At 50.3% G+C, this 17046-nt stretch overlaps 1 protein-coding gene across 7 annotated transcripts in view; it reads left to right on the top strand.

Annotated features, from left to right (window-relative positions):
* The window catches only part of PPP1R7 (protein phosphatase 1 regulatory subunit 7), a 39258-nt gene extending 26928 nt beyond the window's left edge, over positions 1-12330 (top strand). For 6 of the 7 annotated variants that reach the window (XM_033229516.1, XM_033229513.1, XM_033229514.1 and 3 more), the window contains one exon: positions 11333-12330. In XM_033229516.1, coding sequence (XP_033085407.1) covers positions 11333-11509 — 177 coding nt within the window. In that variant the 3' untranslated portion in view covers positions 11510-12330. Of the gene's footprint in view, positions 1-6855; positions 6989-11332 lie in introns of all 7 variants that reach the window. The other variant, XM_033229510.1, reaches the window with a different exon arrangement.
* The last annotated feature ends 4716 nt before the right edge of the window (positions 12331-17046 follow it).

Below are 17046 nucleotides of genomic sequence, written 5' to 3'. Positions count from 1 at the left end.
CAAGCTAGAATGCAGTAACATGATCATGGCTCACTGAAGCCTTGACCTCCTGAGTTCAAGTGATTCTCCCACCTCAGCCTCCCGAGTAGCTGGGACTGCAGGTGTGCACCATTAAACCTGGCTACATTTGTGGGGGGTTTTTTTTTTTTTTGAAACAGAGTTTTGCTCTTGTCACCCAGGCTGCAGTGCAATGGCGCAATCTCACAGCAACCTCCACTTCCCATGTTCAAATGATTATCCTGCCTCAGCCTCCTGACTAGCTGGGATTACAGGTGCACGCCACCACGCCTGGCTAATTTTTATATTTTTAGCAGAGACGGGATTTCACCATGTTGGCCAAGCTGATCTCAAACTCCTGATCTCAGGTAATCGGCCCACCTCGGCCTCCCAAAGTGCTGGGATTACAGGAGTGAGCTACCACGTCCAGACCATTTTTAAATTTTTTGTAGAGACAAGGTCTCACTGGGATTATAGGTGTGAGCCACCATGCCCAACCAATGCCCAAAACATATTTGAATGAGCAGAAGGAACATAGAAAAGGCTGGCCAACTGGGTGGAGGCCAGCTACAGATAACATTGGAAAATATGTTATCCACATGTGTCAGATGCAGGGCTAACATTCTTATTAAAAACAGTTCACACAGAGGTACCACTTGAAAACTAGGGGTATTCACAGAGTAAGAAGTAACAGTTGCTTATAATACATAAAGCATTTCCTATCTCTTTTTTTTTTTTTTTTTTTTGAGACAGAGCTTTGCTCTGTCACCCAGGCTAGAGTGCAAAGGCACCATCTTAGCTCACTGCAACCCCCACCTCCCGGGTTCAAGCGATTCTCCTGCCTCAGCCTCCTAAGTAGTTTGGATTACAGGTGCCTGCCACCACCACTCCTGGCTAATTTTTGTATTTTTAGTAGAGAGGGGGTTTTGCCATTTGGCCAGGCTGGTCTCAAACTCCTGGTCTCAAATGATCCGCCTGCCTCGGCTTCCCAGAGTGTTAGGATTACAGGCGTGAACCACTGTGTCTGACCATATCTCATTAATTTTTTTTTTTTTTTTTTTTTTTTTTTTTTTTTTTTGAGGCGGAGTCTCGCTCTGTCGCCCGGACTGGAGTGCAGTGGCCAGATCTCAGCTCACTGCAAGCTCCGCCTCCCGGGTTTCCGCCATTCTCCTGCCTCAGCCTCCCGAGTAGCTGGGACTACAGGCGCCCGCCACCTCGCCCGGCTAGTTTTTGTATTTTTAGTAGAGACGGGGTTTCACCGTATTAGCCAGGATGGTCTCGATCTCCTGACCTCGTGATCCGCCCGTCTCGGCCTCCCAAAGTGCTGGGATTACAGGCTTGAGCCACCGCGCCCGGCCCATATCTCATTAATTTTTAAAATATACTAAAACAATGAGATATACAGTGTTATCTGTCAGGTTATCAAAGACTCTTACAGAATGCAGTTGCAACCAGCCTGTGGCAGCAGGCACTCTCATGACTACTGAGATGGCTGTGTTTTGTACAAGTTTTCTGTAGGGCGTTTAGAGCCTTAAAAATACCACATGCAGCCGTGCACAGTGGCTCACATTTGTAATCCCAGCACTTTGGGAGGCCAAGGCAGGTGGATCACCTAAGGTCAGGAGTTCGAGACTGACCTGACCAATATGGTGAAACCCCATCTCTACTAAAAATACAAAAATTAGCCAGGCGTGGTGGCATGCATCTGTAGTCCCAGCTACTCAAGAAGCTGAGACAGGAGAATTGCTTGAATCCGGGAGGTGGAGGTTGCAGTGAACCGAGATCGCACCACTGCACTCCAGCGTGGGTGACAGAGTGAGACTCTGTCTCAAAAAAAGAAAATAAGGCTGGGCACAGTGGCTCATGCCTGTAATCCCAGCACTTTGGGAGGCCGAGGTGGGCGGATCACAAGGTGAGGAGATCGAGACCATCCTAGCCAACATGGCCAACATGGTGAAACCCTGTCTCTACTAAAATACAAAAATTTAGCTGGGTGTGGTGGCACACGCCTGTAGTCACCACTACTTGGGAGGCTGAGGCAGGGGAATCGCTTGAACCCGGGAGGCAGAGGTTGCTATGAGCTGAGATCGTGCCACTGCACTCCAGCCTGGCGACAGAGCTAGACTCCATCTTAAAAAAAAAAAAAAAAAAAGGCCGGGCACGGTAGCCCACGCCTGTAATCCCAGCATTTTGGGAGGCCAAGGTGGTGGATCACGAGGTCAGGAGATCAAGACCCTCCTGGCTAACATGGTAAGACCCCATCTTTTTTTTTTTTTTTTTTTTTTTTTTTTTTGAGACAGAGTCTCGCTCTGTCACCCAGGCTGGAGTGCAGTGGCCAGACCTCAGCTCACTGCGAGCTCCGCCTCCCGGGTTCACGCCATTCTCCTGCCTCAGCCTCCCGAGTAGCTGGGACTACAGGCGCCGCCACCTCGCCCGGCTAGTTTTTTGTATTTTTAGTAGAGACGGGGTTTCACCATGTTAGCCAGGATGGTCTCGATCTCCTGACCTTGTGATCCGCCCGTCTCGGCCTCCCAAAGTGCTGGGATTACAGGCTTGAGCCACCACGCCCGGCCAGACCCCATCTCTACTAAAAAAAAAAAAAAAAAAAAAATTACCCAGGCGGGGTGGTGGGAACCTGTAGTCCCAGCTACTCAGGAGGCTGAGGCAGGAGAATGGTGTGAACCTGGGAGGCGGAGCTTGCAGTGAGCCGAGATAGCGCCACTGCACACCATCCTGGGCGACAGATCGAGACTCCATCTGACAAAAAAAAAAAAGATATCATGGAGAGCTTCCTAACCAAGATTTAAAAATCAGAAGTGAAAAAAGAAAGATGTATCTAATTTTATAAAAAAGTGCATATGTTTTGCATGATGAAAGAGTCCATTGGTCACCTGAAAGGTTAAGGTTATTTTCTACGACATACAAAAAGCTCTTTAAAGTGAAAGAAAGCAATTTAATAGAAAAATCGATGGAGGATAGCAATAGACAGTTCACCAACGTGGCGCATCTTGCCCCTGCCATATGGGACTTGTTTCAAGCTGGCATTCAGGGCCTGGAGGATGGGCCGAGACGAGCACTGCCCTGCGTGGGCCCCCACCCTCTTCCGAGTAACCCGGGGAAAGGCAGCATCACAGTGACCAAAGGCAGTAGCCAGGGGAGGAGAAACATTTGGCAGGAAAGTTTCCACCCTCACGGTGTCTGATGCTGGCATGGAGCCCATCTACCCACTTCTCTGCTGGCACAGGGGCATCCCCAGGACCCTCTCAGATGCTCTGTTGGCAGATGCTGCCCGCTCATTTAAGCCAAGTGATGCCATTTGGATTACATCGCAGGCCTGCTCTGTGCCACAGCTGTGCTTCCTCGGCCCTCTTGAGAGAATGCTTTCCTGTAGGCAGTGCCTTGCACAAGCAGCCTGTGCCAGCTTGGCACCCCTGACCCACGGCTGTCTGGGTGTGAGCTGCAAGGAGTGGCGGGCACAGGCAGGGGCTGCTCGGGAAGAGGCTGTATGCCTCCCTCCCAGCATGTGTGCCTGGCCTGGGCCCACTTTCTCCTCCCCTCAGTCTAGTGATGGCCATTTCATTAGGTTTCAGTTGCATTCCTTTAATTACAGATGAGTTTAACCCTGGTGCCTCTGTTTTCAACCACTTTCTCCTTTTGTTCACTCTTGATACTTTCTGCTAGCTTTAGTCCAGTGCATTTGCCCTTTTATTATTAACTTCAGGAGATTCTATCGACGAATGATACTAAACCTTAGTATGTCATCTGTGTTGCAAATACTTTACTTTGTCACGGAGTCTCACTCTGTCGCCCAGGCTGGAGTGCAGTGGCGTGATCTCAGCTCACTGCAAGCTCCACTTCCCGGGTTCACACCATTCTCCTGCCTCAGCCTCCCAAGTAGCTGGGACTACAGGCACCCACAACCATGCCTGGCTAATATTTTTGTATTTTTAGTAGAAACGGGGTTTCACTGTGTTAGCCAGGATGATCTCGATCTCCTGACCTCGTGATCCGCCCACCTTGGCCTCCCAAAGTGTTGGGATTACAGGCGTGAGCCCCTGCGCCTGGCCATCTTCAGCTTTCTTTATGGTACTTAGGTCATCATAACTATTGCATTGGCAGATAGATGTCTTTCCTCAGTTTCCTGTGTTTGGTATTAGTATAGAGAGGGTTATAAATCCAAAACCTATAAAAACATTTACCTGATTGACTCCTAAAATTGTATGTTTTATATTTTATGTCTTTTCTGCAACTTAGGGAATAACTCAGTTGTAATATAGGCATATGATGACTTGTTGTTGTTGTTGTTGAGACGGAGTCTCACTGTTGCCCAGGCTGGAGTGCAGTGGCGCGATCTCAGGTCACTGCAACCTCCGCCTCCCGGGTTCAAGCGATTCTCCTACCTCAGCCTCCTGAATAGCTGGGACTACAGGTGCCTGCCACCACACCCGGCTAATTTTTGTATTTTTAGTAGAGACGGGATTTCACCATATTGGTCAGATTGGTCTCAAACTCCTGACCTTGTGATCGACCCGCCTCAGTCTCCCAAAGTGCTGGGATTACAGGCGTGAGCCACTGCGCCCAGCTTATGATGACATATTATGCCACCATAAATGAAATCTTAAAAGCAATCATGATTGTAAAGGATATTTAATTACAGGAAAATGTTCATGATATAGAATTAGTGAAAAAGAAAAATGCCAAATATTTTTGGTGAGATCTAGTTATTCTTAAATTCAATGCATGTAGACACCAGAGAAAAGACTGGAAGGAGGCCGGGCACGGTGGCTCACACCTGTAATCCCAGCACTTTGTGAGGCTGAGGCAGGCGGATCACAAGGTCAGGAGATCAAGACCATCCTAACACAGTGAAACCCCATCTCTACTAAAAATACAGAAGTATTAGCCGGGAGTGGTAGTGGGTGCCTATAGTTCCAGCTACTCGGGAGGCTGAGGCAGAAGATGGTGTGAACCCAGGAGGCGGAGCTTGCAGTGAGCCAAGATCTTGTCACTGCACTCCAGCCTGGGCGACAGAGCGAGACTCCATCTCAAAAAAATGAAATAAAAAAAGAAAAGACACTGGAAGGAGGAAATATGCCAAAACAAGAAGCCCTTGTGGGTAGCTGGTTTCTTTTTTCTTTTATACTCTATAGTTCTTCTGAATTTTCTGTAACGAGCATGTCTTTCTTTCTTTTTTTTTTTTTTTTTGAGATGGAGCCTCACTCTGTCGCCAGGCTGGAATGTAGTGGCGTGATCGCGGCTCACTGTAACCTCCGCCTCCCGGGTTCAAGCAATTCTCTTTCCTCAGCCTCCCGAGTAGCTAGGACTATAGGCATGCACCACCATACCCAACTAACTTTTGTATTTAAGAGGCAGGGTTTCACCATCTTGGCCAGGCTGGGCTTGATATTATCTTGACCTTGTGATCCGCCCGACCCAGCCTCCCAAAGTGCTGGGATTATAGACGTGAGCCATTGTGCCTGGCATATTTCTTTTATAATTGAAAAAAAAGTTTTAAAAATCTGTTCTAAAAGAACTTACAGGCCGGGCGCGGTGGCTCAAGCCTGTAATCCCAGCACTTTGGGAGGCCGAGACGGGTGGATCACGAGGTCAGGAGATCAAGACCATCCTGCCTAACACGGTGAAACCCCGTCTCTACTAAAAATACAAAAACTAGCCGGGCGAGGTGGCGGGCGCCTGTAATCCCAGCTACTCGGGAGGCTGAGGCAGGAGAATGGCGTAAACCCGGGAGGCGGAGCTTGCAGTGAGCTGAGATCCGGCCACTGCACTCCAGCCCGGGCAACAGAGCGAGACTCCGCCTCAAAAAAAAAAAAAAAAAAGAACTTACGGGCCGGGCGCGGTGGCTCAAGCCTGTAATCCCAGCACTTTGGGAGGCCGAGACGGGCGGATCACGAGGTCAGGAGATCGAGACCATCCTGGCTAACATGGTGAAACCCCGTCTCTACTAAAAAATACAAAAAACTAGCTAGGCGAGGTGGCGGGTGCCTGTAGTCCCAGCTACTCGGGAGGCTGAGGCAGGAGAATGGCGTAAACCCGGGAGGTGGAGCTTGCAGTGAGCTGAGATCTGGCCACTGCACTCCAGCCCGGGCGACAGAGCGAGACTCCGCCTCAAAAAAAAAGAGCTTACGTGCAGTATCAACCCTCTTGATATATATGTTCGCAAAAAAAAAGACTGGAAGAAAATGTAACAAAATATTACGCAGGGTTTTCTTTGTGTGGTGAGATTGTGCACGATTTTTCGTTTATTCTCTATACTTTTCTATATTTCTCAATTTTTGTCTGTGAGCACTTTTCTCAGGAGGAACAATGGAAAAGACAGATGTGTTTTGCGTTTGTTTTCAAATGAAAGCTGAATTGAGACGGTAAAGGGCTGTGCAGGATGTTGAGTCCCGTAGCTGACCGGAGCCCGTAAAGGGCCAGCTGAACCAGGGCCCTCCAGAGCTGTCACCACAGGGCGTGCAGACCTGGATGGAGGCAGTGGCAGCAGAGACAGAAAGAAGGGAATGAGCTCAAGAGAAAGTCAAGGGAGAGCGAGCAGATCACCTAAGGGAGAGGCAGGGCTCACGGAGTTTCCAGAGGAAAGATAGAGGCAGGGAAGCCCAGCGTGCTCGGCCAGGGCGGGTTCCACAGGGAGAAGGCACAGCCGGGCTGGGAGCTGTCTCCATGGCTTCCTCTTCACCATGCGCCACTACTGCTCACAAAAGCCAGAACGGACAAATTCCCAGTCCATAGTGTGCTGCCTGCCATCGATCGATCGGTCAATCACTAGATTAATTATATACAGATAATGATAGATAAACATATTAATAAAAACATATATGTATTTCCGTATTTTTTCAGAGAAGCACTAGAAACATAAACCAGTGTAACGAGTTACCTTTGGGGCATGAAGACATGGTGAGGTGGACAGGATGGGGAAAGAATGAGACTTCTCTGAATATACCTTTTTATAGAATTTTGGCTTTTGAGCCAGGTAAATGCTTTACACATTAAAATTTTTTTACTTAAAATTGAAAATGAACTGAAACATAAGAACCTAACATTATTCCAGATGGGTGCTGTGATCACAAAGAAAAGAATGCTTTCAAGTAACTTTGCAAACAGTTCTCTGAGTCGATGGGCTTTGTGAGAGAATCTAAGGAGAGAAATACTCTGAGGAAACCTTGAACTTCACTCAATAGTTGTATTAGCAGTAATGTTGCTTTTGTCATTTTGAAACTTTTAAATATGTTACTGGATAAATACATAATGTGAGTAGAATCCTACCTAACATTCTGTGTACGAGAAAATAGACACATGCATTAAATCAGCTAAGAAACGAGCTACTGTCAACTTTGGATTTGGAGGCACTTTTGCTATGAGGGAGTGACAGCTGGCAGCGTCACCGTCCCCACAGACGGCTCTCGATGGGCCATGCCTGTGTCTGGCAGCGTCACCGTCCCCACAGACGGCTCTCGATGTGGCCATGCCTGTGTCTGGCAGCGTCACCGTCCCCACAGACGGCTCTCGATGGGCCGTGCCTGTGTCACACATCTCCTTTGTTAAACTGTCATGGAGATTTTCAGAAAGTAAGTGATTGTTACATTCTACAGGTTGTTTATGAAATGTATCTTAAGAATTCTACCCATCTTTTGTTTAAAACGTTACTGAGTTTAGGGTAATTAATGTAAATTTTCTATAATATCAGCCAAAAAGTAGTAAAGGGAAATACAGGTATCCTATGTATGTATATACAAAATACACACATACAAAACCCCATAAATACAAAATGCAAGTTTGGGTTCCAAAAACCAAGAGAGTCTGCCAGAAAAACGTCAACCAAGAAGACATTCTCTAGCAGAATCCCAGCCGTTGGTTCGGGCGAGGGATCAGCAGCTGCTGGGATAACTGGGAAGGATGTTGAAGAAGGGATGTTTGCACACATGCCCAAGGATCATGCCACAGAGAACTGGCTATTTGCAAAGGAAAAGCATGTTCCCAGAGTCATCTGGGGTCACCAGCTGATCTGCATGATAAAACTTAGATCCCTAATTGCGGGACCACCTGATGTGCTGTGTCCTCAGTGTGAGTCATCTCTGCAGTATACCTCCCAAAAATGTTTACTGTGATCTGACCAAGCATTTGTATCTAACTTCGAGTTTATGGGGAGTATAAGAGCTAGAGGAACAAGCCAAATGACAATGAGGGATACTTTACAAGACACTTCTTCAAAAAGTCAATTTTAGTTTTTTAAAAAAAAGTGTGAGAAGGACGTGGGAGGTGCTCAAGATTAGAAGAGACTGAAATGGTCCCTCTGGGGGAAAGATATGTGCCCGCACTCCCCAGCCAGGCTCCCTGACAGCCCCAGTGTACAGAACTTCTCAAGAGAAACATAAGGCTATCTTTTTTCCATTATGACTATAACATCTTTGCCCCATCCTGGGATTCAGGAGCCTCTGGAATGTCTATGGAGACAGAGTCTCATACAAGTGAATATTTTTAGTTCCATTTTGGAAAAATGCAAAGATAAGAATCTCTGAAAGTTACCAATATCAAACACATTATTTACAATGCACCATTGGCGGTGAGTAAAATTCCCTATGTTTACTAAGTCCTGGAGGAAACTGCTCTGACATTGGCGGTGCTATGGAAAATTACAAAATCTGCAATTTATGAAGGTGATCCGCCAATCTAGACTAATAATGACATTGGAAAGGGCTGTGACATGTGAGACAAGAAGCATCTGGTGTGTGACAAACACAAACACATCACATATCGAGAAAGAAGAGGAGGCGACACAGCTTGAAGACCTCCCACACCAGAGTTGAAAGCCTGAGTCAACCGCCAGGGATGTTTTGAATCATTGTTTAAATAGACTGTGCTACAAGAAAATCTTGTTTCTTCCAAACAGTGTAATATTGCTACTTTTATTAAGTGAATGTCCTTTTTGTGTGTTTTAAGGTAAAAGTGGTTAAGGCAGTGGTGTTCAATCTTTGGGCTTCCCTGGGCCACATTGGAAAAAAGAAGAATTGTCTTGGGCCACACATAAAATACACTAACAGTCACTGATAAGCTGAAAAAAAAACCACACACATACACAAGCGAAAACAATCGCAAGAAAATCTCAAAATGTTTTTAAGCTTACACGGTTGCATTGGGCCTCATTCAAAGTCGTCCTGGGCCATTTATGGCCCGCAGGCCGTGGGTTGAGCAAGCTTGGTTTAAGGTGTGCATGTGCATCATTTTCATGACTCTCTGCTTTAAGGGGCTCTTTCTATTTGACCAGTTACTGACCAATCACAGGCCTGGCAGGTGGATGGCTTCCCCTGTAATTCTAATGTTGCAGGCTCTGCATTGGCCACACAACCAGCGGGGGTGGTGTGAGTGTAGGAACAATAGCATTTAAGAATGTATCCTCACGCCCCTTCCTGTGGAGGCACTAGTCAGGATGGCAGCAGGGCACCAGCCCTGGTGGTACGGCTCTTCCCAACAGGTTTCAGTCCCTCTTGAAGGGCTAAGCTCTAGGATTTGGAAATCTTGGTTTCTCAAAGCTGGTACACACTAGACCCACAAGAGGTTCTGTGAAGATAGGGCTCCTCAGGCCAGGCGCAGTGGCTCACGCCTGTAATCCCAGCACTTTGGGAAGCTGAGGCAGGTGGATCCCCTGAGGTCAGGAGTTTAAGACCAGGCTGGCCAACATAGTGAAACCCCATCTCTACAAAAATATAAAAATTAGCCGAGCATGATGGCGAGTGCCTGTAGTCCTAGCTACTCGGGAGGCTGAGGTGGGAGAATCGCTTGAACCTGGGAGGCGGAAGCTGCAGTGAGCCAAGATTGCCCCATTGCACTCCAGCCTGGTGACAGAGCGAGACTCCATCTCAAAAAAAAAGAAAATAGGGTTCCTCAAACAGGCGAACCTGTGAGATGCACATTATATTCCTGTCTGGGAGGCCGCTAACACACGGTAAGGTACTAAAGACAGCCTGGCTATGACAGTGGACCTGGTGCCAAACTAGCCCTCCTGCCACAGACAGATAGAAAAATAGGAAACAACTCTATTCAGGCAGTGGACGGCAGGCAGCACGTGCCTGCAGGCTCTGAGGAGGGAGTTCCAGCGGAAGCCCCGTGATCGCCCCACTCCTTACCTGGGATGCTTCTCAAGCAGAACACAGTACTTCTGAGTGGAAGAAGCAGAGATCAGCATCTCTGGCAGCCAGAGTGTGCAAGACAGGGCCCTGGAGAGAAGGGGAGCTGTGCAGAGCAGGGGCCCCCCAGTCGGACCACAGCTGTGGGCAGGGCAATGTGGGCCCCAGAGTAGAACACCCCTGCTTGCGTTCCATTCCACATGGACAGTTCCCATCCTAACTTCTCTGTAAAAGGAGTCGAAGTCTGTCACCCTATAACGAGTGCCCCTGGCTCTGCCCGTTGTAGGTTCACAACAAGTCCAGCTGCCTCTTCAGGAGTAGTGCCCCTGCTCTTGCCACCGTGGTTTGCCTGGCAGGCCATGAGGCCAGGCAGCTCTGAACAGGTGATTTCTACACACAGGATGCTTGAAAGTGAGGGTCAGACCAACAAAGCTTGAAGCTGGACGGGCTCCCCTTGTTGTGGAGATGGCGCCACTGCACCCCAGCCTGGGCGACAGAGCAGGACTCTGTCTCAAAAAAAAAAAAAAAGAAAGAAATGCAAGAGAACTCTTCCTGCCAAAGGCAGGTCCCTCCAACTGGGCATGGCAGGGCCAAGACGGTAAAGTGTAGCCTGCTCTGAGCCTGCAACTCAGACCTCTGAATCCCATCTGCTCACGATTTGTGTCCCTGCACGTGGTATTGGGTGAAAGCAGCAGCTGGGACTTCCTTGTGGAGAGAGCCATAGAGGTAACTCACAGAAGAGTTGAGAGTTTTACGTAGAGTGGCCTCTGTCTGCTGTGTCACAGTGACAGTGCAGAGTGCAGCCTTGGGAACGATGGCTGAGAACTGGTTTGTAGGAAGTGCAGCCCACCTTGCTTTGACATTTGCCTGTGGACGAGTGTAGCAGGCAGGGGGCCAGGACTGCTTTGTTTTTCCCCTGCTGACCTGAATGTGGACTTGGCCCTGTCATAGTGACTGGTCCAGGGTTGGGTATGGACAGGTAACTTGCACTTGGGATGTAGCTGAAGGTGGCCAGGATGCACCAAGAGGCCATGAAGGTCCCGTGAGGTGCCAGGGAAGGCCCACACCTGCGCGCCATCTTCTGCGTGGGAAGGAGGAGGGTGGCTAGTAGCCCTCCACCAGAGCTGAGGGCTGTGGGCTGTGAGGGCTGGGCTGTTTGGTTCTAAAGGCTTTTCTCCTGTGTGTGTCCCCAGATGAACGACAATCTCCTGGAGAGCTGGAGTGACCTCGACGAGCTGAAGGGAGCCAGGAGCCTGGAGACGGTGTACCTGGAGCGGAACCCCCTGCAGAAGGACCCCCAGTACCGGCGAAAGGTCATGCTCGCCCTCCCCTCCGTGCGGCAGATTGACGCCACGTTCGTCAGGTTCTGAGTCCTCCTTGCTCCTCCTATGGTCCCTCTCCTCGGAAGAACTGCCCAGCCATGGTTTTTTAACCCACCTGTTGCTCCTGAGGTCGTCACTATATCAACAGTCAAAAACCCAATGGCAATAAAGGCACTGAGGATAGCTGACGCGCGATGCCACGCGCCATTTTCAGATGCCATTGCAATTAAACCTTGCCACACGGTCCTCCTGGGTGATTGTGGACAGTTATTGTAGCCACAGAGAGCACATAAGACACGTTGCGTTCATTCACTAGAAATTCCTTTCTGTTTCCTCCTCTCAGAAGGCGGTCACAGTCCCCACCTGGGTTGTGAGAAACACAGGGCCTGAGAGTGCTTTACAGGCCTTCACGTGCTGTCCAAGTGGCATTCAGGGGCTGGCCCAGCTGGTGTCCTGGTGTGCAGGGTTCAGGCAGTCCTGACCTGCAACAACGGAGGTTTTTTAGTCTTTTAAACCAGACAATGCTAATTTTTTTAAAATTAGGTAAGTTAAAAAAAACATGGGTAAAAGCTAACTCAGCCCTGTGTGCTTGTGTTCCTTAGAGCTCTCCTTTAAAAAGTGCCGGGCAGGGCTGACTGCTTTCACGTGTGCCTGTCAGTTCTCGCCACAGCCCTTGCCTGTGAGTGAAAGCTCAGGTGTGGGGAGGGCGTCCGTGTCCCAGCGGTGCTGTGCTGCTGCCAGGGTGCGAGCCCCACTGAGCTCTCCAAAGACGGCCTCCAAGGATCTGAACTCTTGGCCACTTGTGTAGTGGCCTCCTGTTCTCACCCCATTGTTATTTTGGCTTTTTTAATATAAAATGTACATTGGCAGACACGCGAGGTCTGGATTTAATGCTACCAGGGCATCGTCACCTCCCAGGGTCTCAGATTTCTTCTCCCACACAATGAGGGCCACATCATGTGGTCACCAAGGTCCCTTCTGCCTCCAGGACTCCAGACTCTAGAACTGTCTACTTGAGGAACCAGGACTCTAGAACCGTACTGTCCAACGTGGTCGAGGCTGTAGTGAGCCACCATTGTACCCACTCCAGCCTGGGTGACAGAGGGAGACCCTGTCTCAAAAAAAATAAAAAATTTTAAAAGACCCCAAATTAGGCCGGGCGCGGTGGCTCAAGCCTGTAATCCCAGCACTTTGGGAGGCCGAGATGGGCGGATCACAAGGTCAGGAGATCGAGACCATCCTGGCTAACACGGTGAAACCCCGTCTCTACTAAAAATACAAAAAACTAGCCGGGCGAGGTGGCGGGCGCCTGTAGTCCCAGCTACTCGGGAGGCTGAGGCAGGAGAATGGCGGGAACCCGGGAGGCGGAGCTTGCAGTGAGCTGAGATCTGGCCACTGCACTCCAGCCCGGGTGACAGAGCAAGACTCCGTCTCAAAAAAAAAAAAAAAGACCCCAAATTAATACCCAGCCATCTGTTCGTTAACAGACGTTTTTACAAACGTACAAAAAATGTGAAAGTGGTGAGAAAAGGTATGCTAAATCCAGCACAATCCTAATCAAAATGCCTTTTTTTTTTTTTTTTTTTTTTAAAGGAGTCTCACTCTGTCACCCAGGCTGGAGTGCAATGGCGCAATCTCAGTTCACTGCAACCTCCACCTCCTGGGTTCAAGTGATCCTCCTGCCTCACCCTCCCTAGTAGCTGGGATTACAGACACCTGCCACCACACCCGGTTGATTTTTGTATATTTAGTAGAGATGGGGTTTTGCCATGTTGGCCAGGCTGGTCCCAAACTCTTGACCTCAGGTGATCCGCCCTCGGCCTCCCAAAATGCTGGAATTACAGGGGTGAGCCACCGCGCCCAGCCGCCATTTGATTTTTTGAGACACATTAAATTCTAAAATTTACTTTTTTTCCTTTTTTTTTTTTCCTGAGACAGAGTCTTGCTCTGTCGCCAGGCTGGAGTGCAGTGATGCGATCTATGCTCACTGTGAACTCTGCCTCCCGGGCTGAAGCGATTCTCCTGCCTCAGCCTCCGGAGTAGCTGGGACTACAGGCACGCGCCACTATGCCCAGCTAATTTTTGTATTTTTAGTAGAGACAGGGTTTCACCATGTTGGCCAGGATGGTCTCAATCCCTTGACTTCGCGATCCACCCACCTCTACCTCCCAGAGTGCTGGGATTACAGGCGTGAACCACTGTGCCCAGCTTTTTCTTTTTCTTTTTTTGGCGACCAGGGTCTTGCTGTATTGCCCAGGCAAGTCTCAAACTCCTAGGTTCAAGCTATCTTTCCATCTCTGCCTCCCTAAGAGCTGGGATTATAGGCGTGAGCCACCACGCCCGACAAATTCTAAAATTGATATGGAAGAAAAAAGTCAACATTGTGGTTCAATTCATTTTGAAAAAGAGCTGGGAGAGACGCTTTCCTACCAGATCCTGAGTGTTGCAAACCCACAGTGAGAGTGTGGGGGAGGCATGACCTAACAGCACCAAGACAGGGACCCAGGGGACTCGGAGACTCGGGGACTGGGAAAACCTCAGCGGGGCCGGGGACTCGGGGACTGGGAAAAGTGTCCCGGGGTTTGGGGGGCGTGGACAGTGTCCTCATGGTGTTGGCAAAGTGTACTATGTGGAAAAATGAACACTGCCCCTCCCTGGCATCACACGCAGGGTGGGCTCCAGAGCGATTGGTGATTCCTGTGTGGTGGTAAAATAGAAAATTAGTAGAAAATAATATGGGAGGCTGGGCGTGGTGGCTCGTGCCTGTAATCGTAGCACTTTTGGAGGTTAAGGCTTGACCTCAGGAGTTCAAGACCAGCCTGGGTAACATGGTGAAAACCTGTCTCTACTTTAAGAAAACACAAAACTTAGCCGGGCATGGTGGCAGCCACCTGTAGTCCTGGCTACTCAGGAGGCTAAGGTGGCAGAATCGCTTGAATCTGGGAGGGAGAGTTTGCAGTGAGCTGAGATCTCGCCACTAGCACTCCAGCCTGGGCAACAGAGTGAGACCGTCTCACACCCCCGAAAAAAGAAAAAAGAATGTGGAAAGGTGGGTATGTGAGCTAGCAGTGGAGAAGAGCTTAAAACTCCCCAAGGCCAGGTGCCGTCGCTCACACCTGTAATCCCAGCACTATGGGAGGCCAAGGTGGGCGAATCACAAGGTCAGGAGTTCGAGACCAGCCTGGCCAACATGGTGAAACCCTGTCTCTACTAAAAATACAAAAAATTAGCTGGGCATGGTGGCGGGTTCCTGTAATCTCAGGTACTCGAGGCTGATGCAAGAGAATTGCTTGAACCCAGGAGGTGGAGGTTGCAGTGAGCCGAGATTGTGCCATTGCACTCCAGCCTGGCCAACACAGCAAGACTCTTATCTCAAAAAAATAACGAACGAAAAAAATCCACAAGCACAACTGTAAGACAAGATTTTGATGGGTTGTTTACATAAAATTTTACATAGAACAAAAATAATAATGCATGAATAATGGCAACAGTAGATTAAGAGAAGGTGTTTGCGGCCTTTAAAATTGGCAAGGCTTACTATTTAGAACTCCCACACATCAAATAAAGGAGACGGGAATCCTAACGGAAACGCAGGCCAAGGGCCGGAGTGGGCAACTCAGATACCAGAGCCAGTGGCCTGTGTGGAGCCGCCGTTCACAGGCAGCTGAGGTGCTGGCTGCTCCTGCAGACAGGAAGGTTAGAAAGCGGGCAGTGCAGGCATCCAAGAATCCGTCCCCTGCGACCCAGCCGCTGTCCATCCAGCAGGGCTCACATGTGGCCGGGGTGCAGTGCCAGGGTCCTCGCAGAGGGAGCCCTGCACGTGCCTCCAGCCTCAGAAGGAGCGCTGAACTTGAGTGCGGGCTCTTGACCACCACTACGTCCACCTCCACTAACTACACCCCTAAATATGTCCGTAAAAAATTGGTATGAAAAGTTACAGCCAAAGAAAGATGATGCAGCAGATTCTGGGCCTGGGCTCTTCCACTGCTTGGAACCCGGCGAGCCCCCTGTGCTGGTTGTCGCGGCTTTTCTGCCTCCCTCCCTTCCTTCCTTTCCTTCAAAAGTAACACAGCTTGAAAAACCACCCACCCAAACAGAATGGTGTGAAGTACAAATGGAAAGATACTCCCAGGGCCGAGCCCCGTTAGCTGCTGTGCGTGCACACGCCCCTCAGAGGGCTCCCACTGGGGTGTGGTCACCTCCAGCAGCCGGTCCTGAAGCTCTTGAGTAGACAGCCCTGAGGCCACCAGAGCTATTTTGTCACCAAGAGCAGAGAGCCAGGAGCTCCTGGGAGGTGGCACATCTTCCTGGGAGGGTCCTCGGCCAGTGACTGAGCAGAGGAAGAGCCCACAGTTGCACCCAGGTGAGGAGACCCTGAGCCTTGCCTCCCCTGCAGAGTGCCCATGGCAGGCAGAGGCCGCCCTCCACAGGACTTGGGGAGATGGTGCCCCGCTCATCCTCCCTCCCCTCCTGCCTCCCGACTCCTTTCCTGCTTTCTGGAGCACTTCTCCAGTCCAGTCCTTGTCCAGGGATCCATCTCAGATGCCTTCAGGCCGAGCTGGGCCACAGCAGAGACCTCTCATGCAGATGCCCTGAGGCCCGGAGCCCCAAGGTCCCTCCGCCCAGGCTCTGCTGGTCCTGACAGAGAATCCGGCCTGCAGGGCCTTCCCACTGTTCCAAGGCACAACACGGGTCCAAGAACAGGGCTCCCTGGGAGGTGCCAAGCACAGAGGGGTATAGGTATAGGGGAGAGCTGCAGCCAGGATGAGGGTCGGCCTGGAGGGATTTCCACAGGAGGAAGGGGGCATCTGGAACAGCAAGCTGAGCTTGGGGCTCCCCAGTGGAGTTGTGCGGGGAGGGCGGGGAGCATGAGTGGCAGGTTCTCAGACCCTGCCCGGCACCAAGGAGGAAAGGGGGAGAGGGAGGGAGAGGGGGAGAGGAGGAGCGGGGAGAAAGGATAGGAGGAGAAGGAAGAGGAGAGGGAGAAGTGGGTGGGGGAGGAGGGGGGAGAAACGATAGGAGGAGGGAGAGTGGGGAGAAAGGATAGGTGGAGAAGGAGGAGGAGTGGGGGGAGACATGATAGGAGAGGGAGTGGGGAGAAAGGATAGGAGGAGGAGGGGAAGGAGAAGGAGAGGATGGAGGACGGCTAGGACCCCTGCTGTCCTTTTGCAGATGGGGCCCTAAGCATGGGATGTGCCTGAGGTCACCCCTCAGGTATCAGCAGAGCCAGCACTGTGACCTGGGTCTACCAGTCTCCCCAGCCCCCAGACGAAACGCTGGCCCACCACTCAGCACATGCTACATAACCTCAAGGAGCCTCAGTTTCCCTCCATGTAAAGACAGCTTGCTAGGCTGCCTGGCGGGGCTTGCAGCAGAGGTGGCACCTGTGGCTGTTCTGCGGAATCCCACCTCCCTGTGACCCTCCAAGGCAGCAGTTACAGCAGCTGATGCCAGCCCTGAAATCTCTAAGCAAATAAGGATCCCAGGAGGGTGGCAGCATTTGCATGCGAGTGTGTGAAAGCCCAGCCGAGTGGGCTGCCTCTGTTTGCAGCTCTGAGCTCCACACCCCCTTTTTAAACAAAGAT

The sequence above is a fragment of the Trachypithecus francoisi genome, unplaced genomic scaffold (assembly GCF_009764315.1).
Source record: "Trachypithecus francoisi isolate TF-2019V2 unplaced genomic scaffold, Tfra_2.0 Lachesis_group13, whole genome shotgun sequence".
In the NCBI taxonomy this organism is placed as follows: Eukaryota; Metazoa; Chordata; class Mammalia; order Primates; family Cercopithecidae; genus Trachypithecus; species Trachypithecus francoisi.
Note: the sequence above shows the minus strand (reverse complement) of the source record. Positions and strands in the feature narration are given on the sequence as shown.